Source organism: Mus caroli, unplaced genomic scaffold, assembly GCF_978045245.1.
Source record: "Mus caroli unplaced genomic scaffold, Mus_caroli_1 scaffold_8, whole genome shotgun sequence".
In the NCBI taxonomy this organism is placed as follows: Eukaryota; Metazoa; Chordata; class Mammalia; order Rodentia; family Muridae; genus Mus; species Mus caroli.
In genome coordinates this window covers 17859681-17864010 of record NW_028227263.1, presented here as the reverse complement: position 1 = coordinate 17864010, position 4330 = coordinate 17859681, and the positions used below count along the sequence as shown (strand labels likewise).

General features: G+C 50.8%; 1 protein-coding gene across 1 annotated transcript in view; it reads left to right on the top strand.

The window, feature by feature from the left end:
* Window positions 1-4330, top strand: part of Bckdk (branched chain keto acid dehydrogenase kinase) — a 5121-nt gene extending 791 nt beyond the window's left edge. The window contains exons 2-12 of the mRNA XM_021166875.2: window positions 1-298; window positions 395-463; window positions 543-653; window positions 918-965; window positions 1042-1161; window positions 1243-1341; window positions 1520-1593; window positions 2939-3067; window positions 3162-3251; window positions 3643-3801; window positions 3889-4330. The exon at window positions 1-298 is cut by the window's left edge and continues 73 nt beyond it. Coding sequence (XP_021022534.1) covers window positions 104-298; window positions 395-463; window positions 543-653; window positions 918-965; window positions 1042-1161; window positions 1243-1341; window positions 1520-1593; window positions 2939-3067; window positions 3162-3251; window positions 3643-3801; window positions 3889-4033 — 1239 coding nt within the window. The 5' untranslated portion in view covers window positions 1-103 and the 3' untranslated portion in view covers window positions 4034-4330. The remainder of the gene's footprint in view (window positions 299-394; window positions 464-542; window positions 654-917; window positions 966-1041; window positions 1162-1242; window positions 1342-1519; window positions 1594-2938; window positions 3068-3161; window positions 3252-3642; window positions 3802-3888) is intronic.

Below are 4330 nucleotides of genomic sequence, written 5' to 3'. Positions count from 1 at the left end.
TCCCGCCCACTCACTTTCCTCTTTACTCCCACTTTGGGGTCACCATTGCCTGTCTGGTTCTTAGTCCTATAGTGTCACCCTAGTTCAACAAAGAAGCAGGATAATGATACTGACTTCAGTGCTCGGCAGCAGCCCTCGGAGCTGGTCTTCACTTTGGCCCCTCTTGGGGTCCTCACTGTCACTCCGGGCTCGCTCAACATCAGCCACCGATACACACCATGTAGAGCTGGCCAGGGAACGCTCCAAGACTGTCACCTCCTTTTACAACCAGTCAGCCATAGATGTGGCAGCAGAGAAGGTGACTCACGGAATAAGCCTTATGGGGAAGGGCTGAGCTAACATGGGTTGGCCTGGTTTTGAATGTCTGGTGCTCAAAGTGCATCTTCCCTTTTAGCCCTCAGTTCGCCTCACTCCCACCATGATGCTCTATTCCGGTCGCTCACAGGATGGCAGCCACCTTCTGGTAAGGTTCTCTCTTTCCTTCTCTGCCCCAGGGATTCTTTCTAGCCAGCTGCTTAAGCCCTTCCCTCTTTTTCTTACAGAAAAGTGGCCGCTACTTGCAGCAAGAGTTACCAGTGAGGATTGCTCACCGCATCAAGGGCTTCCGTAGCCTTCCTTTCATCATTGGTTGCAACCCTACCATACTGCATGTGGTAAGGCGGAGGGGACCTTCAGTCAGTGTGCACACTGCCAACGAGGCAAATGGGGGAGGGAGCCCAGGCCTGCTGAAAGGTGTCAGGTCTGGATGGGATTAAGCCTCAGACATCAGAGGGCAAGATTACATATTCATGAGAGCTGGAAGGGTCTGTTGGGGGCTTGGAGCTTACTAATTGAGTTGAGTATTGATCCCTATGGGTATTGTTTTCTACTTAAGTATCTATGGCAGCCCTGTGAATTCTCATACTTACTCCATACAGCACGAGCTATACATCCGAGCCTTCCAGAAACTGACAGACTTCCCTCCGGTGAGGCTGGGCTGAGTAGGGTAAGGGGCCAAGGTCAGGATTGGACTTCCGGTGCTCATAATTCTGTGACCTGCAGATCAAGGACCAGGCAGACGAGGCCCAGTACTGCCAGCTGGTGAGACAGCTGTTAGATGACCACAAGGACGTGGTGACCCTGTTAGCTGAGGGTCTTCGTGAGAGCCGGAAACACATCCAGGTCAGAGGCAACAGAGAATGGGCCTGGCGAAGGGGGAGGGTCGGGAAGGGAACAGGTTTCTGAGACTCACCCTCTCTATAGGATGAAAAGCTAGTCCGGTACTTCTTGGATAAAACACTGACGTCAAGACTTGGGATCCGAATGCTGGCTACTCACCACTTGGCGCTACATGAAGACAAGGTGGAGCCGAGACCCGAGGCTGATCTGAGAATGTTAAATGGGGAAAGGCACCTGGCCACAGGCCCCCTTAGGGCTGAGGACGGGCTTGGGGATTGCTCTGGCATTCCAGAAGTTGTGGGATTTGGCAACTGAAGTTGGGTGGAAGTGTTGCTCGTTCTGACCTTCTCTTTCCTGCCAGCCTGATTTTGTTGGCATCATCTGTACTCGTCTGTCGCCCAAGAAGATTATCGAGAAGTGGGTGGATTTTGCCAGGTGAGACTAGAACGGTGGGGAGTGGGTGGCTCCTGCAGGGAGGCCTGTGTCTGAGTCCTTGCATGGTCTGTAGCAAGGTTTCTTCTTTGTTTTCATTTTCTTTTAAAATTAAATTATTTCTATACATGTGGGTATTCTGTCTGCATGTGTGTCTGTGTACCCTGTGGGTGCTGGGGACCAAACCTGGGTCCTCTATGAGGAAGGCCAAGTGCTCTTCACTGCTGAGCCATCTCTCCAGCCAGTTTTTTTTTTTAAACTATATACTTAAACTTTTTTTTAAACTATATACGTACTTACTTACTAGCTTATTCTTTTTTTTTTTTTTTTTTTTTGGTTTTTCGAGACAGGGTTTCTCTGTGTAGCCCTGGCTGTCCTGGCACTCACTTTGTAGACCAGGCTGGCCTCGAACTCAGAAATCCGCCTGCCTCTGCCTCCCGAGTGCTGGGATTAAAGGCGTGCGCCACCACGCCCGGCTAGCTTATTCTTTTTAAGGCAAAATTTCACTCTACAGGCAAGGCTGGCCTGGGGCTTGGAATTCTCCTCTCCGTCCTCTTAATGCTGGGATTACAGATTTGCTTGTTTTCTACGTACATGAGAGTTTGCCTGTATGTATATATGTGCACCATGTTTGTGCTTGGTGCCACAGAGGTGCCCCTAGAACTGGAGTTATAGGCAATTGTGAGTCCCCTGTAAGAACAAGTGCTCTCAACAATCAGGAACCATCTCTCCAGCCCCACTAGGCATCTTTTTTTTTTTTCTCCATAAAGATTTATTTATTTTATGTATGTAAATATACTGTTGCTGTCTTTGTATACTGTTCTGTTGCCCAGAAAAGGGCATCAAATCCCATTACAGGTGGTTATTGGGAACCGAACTCAGGAACTCTGAAAGCAGTCAGTGCTCTTAACCACTGAGCCATCTCTCCAGCCACCATTACTGACATTTTGGTTATTTATTTATTTATTTATTTATTATATGTAAGTACACTGTAGCTCTCTCAGACACACCAGAAGAGGGCATCTGATTTCATTACAGGTGGTTGTGAGCCACCATGTGGTTGCTGGGATTTGAACTCAGGACCTCCGGAAGAGCAGTCAGTGCTCTTAACCGCTGAGCCATCTCTCCAGCCCCCCCATTACTGACATCTTAAACTAGTGGAGGGCTCTTTTGTTTTTTAGGCTGTTTAGTACAATCCTTGGCTTCTATTCATTTGACACAAGAAATGCCCTTCAATTGGAGGAGCAACAGTGTATCCATGTGTTGCCTGGTGCCCACTGGGAAGAAGAATCAGTTCAAGTTGAGAACTGTAACTCTAGGGACACCTACTGAACCCTTCTATCCACAGACGCCTGTGTGAGCACAAGTATGGCAATGCCCCTCGAGTCCGCATCAACGGGCATGTGGCTGCCCGGTTCCCCTTCATTCCCATGCCGCTGGACTATATCCTGCCTGAGCTGCTCAAGAACGCCATGAGGTGGGCTGGCTGGTTGTGCTGGGGGATGGGGGTGGAGGGTGGGAACGCGACTAACTTGGGCACCACCACCTATTGGTCTTTCTCTTTTGAATAGAGCCACAATGGAGAGTCACCTAGACACTCCCTACAATGTCCCAGATGTGGTCATCACCATCGCCAATAATGATATTGATCTCATCATCAGGTTTGCTCAGATAGAATCGGGCTGGGTTGGATGAAGATCCTGGCCACCATTTCGAACTTGCTGCAGGACCTTAAAAGCCAGAACCTACCCTGATCTGGGATGTGGACCTGGTCAGAAAAGATATTTGATCCTAAGATTGCCAGGAGCTGTACATTATGGATTTGGGGCCAGCGGAGGAATCTGCAGTTGGGAGATGGTGTTTGCTGAGAGTAAAAGTTAATGTCAAATTGTATGGGACAGTAGAAGCAGTCTGCGGCCCAGGCAGGTGTGAGTGTAGAAGATGATAAAGTCACATTCCACCTTTAGAGAGAATAGGAATAGACCCAGCACTGTCTGCTTAGGGTGAGACCTATTAGACCTGACCAAGTCCGTGTTCTCGACATCCTGCCAGGATCTCAGACCGGGGTGGAGGAATCGCTCATAAGGACCTGGATCGGGTCATGGACTACCACTTCACCACAGCTGAGGCCAGCACCCAGGACCCCCGAATCAGCCCCCTCTTCGGCCACCTGGATATGCACAGTGGTGGCCAGTCAGGACCTATGCATGGGTAAGGCCCCACCTGCCCAATATGGGGGGAAGGAGTAAACCAGGACACGCAGGCCTCTGACGCCCCTATCCTATCCACTGCTCCCAGCTTTGGCTTCGGGTTGCCCACGTCCAGGGCCTATGCGGAGTATCTTGGTGGCTCCCTGCAGCTGCAGTCCCTGCAGGGCATTGGCACAGATGTCTACCTACGGCTCCGCCACATTGATGGTCGGGAGGAAAGCTTCAGAATCTGATGGTGGATTTTGGCCGGCCGGCCTGCCACACTCCTTGGAGGACCTCCTGGGCCTGGCAGGGGGCTGCTGGGCTCCACAGACTGCCGCTTCGCTTTATGGAGCTTAGGGCCTCAGACAGGCGGACTTAGATGGAGCTGGGCACCACTCCTCCTCAGCAGGGCTCACTGCTTTCTACCTCCCAGCCTCGGGGGGAGGAAGCAGGTGCCTCTGGGGCCTCTGATACCAGCTCTGCTCTGCTCATTCTTGAGGACTCCTCATTTGACCTGCTGCTTATTAAAGTTTGCATTTTTGAATGCC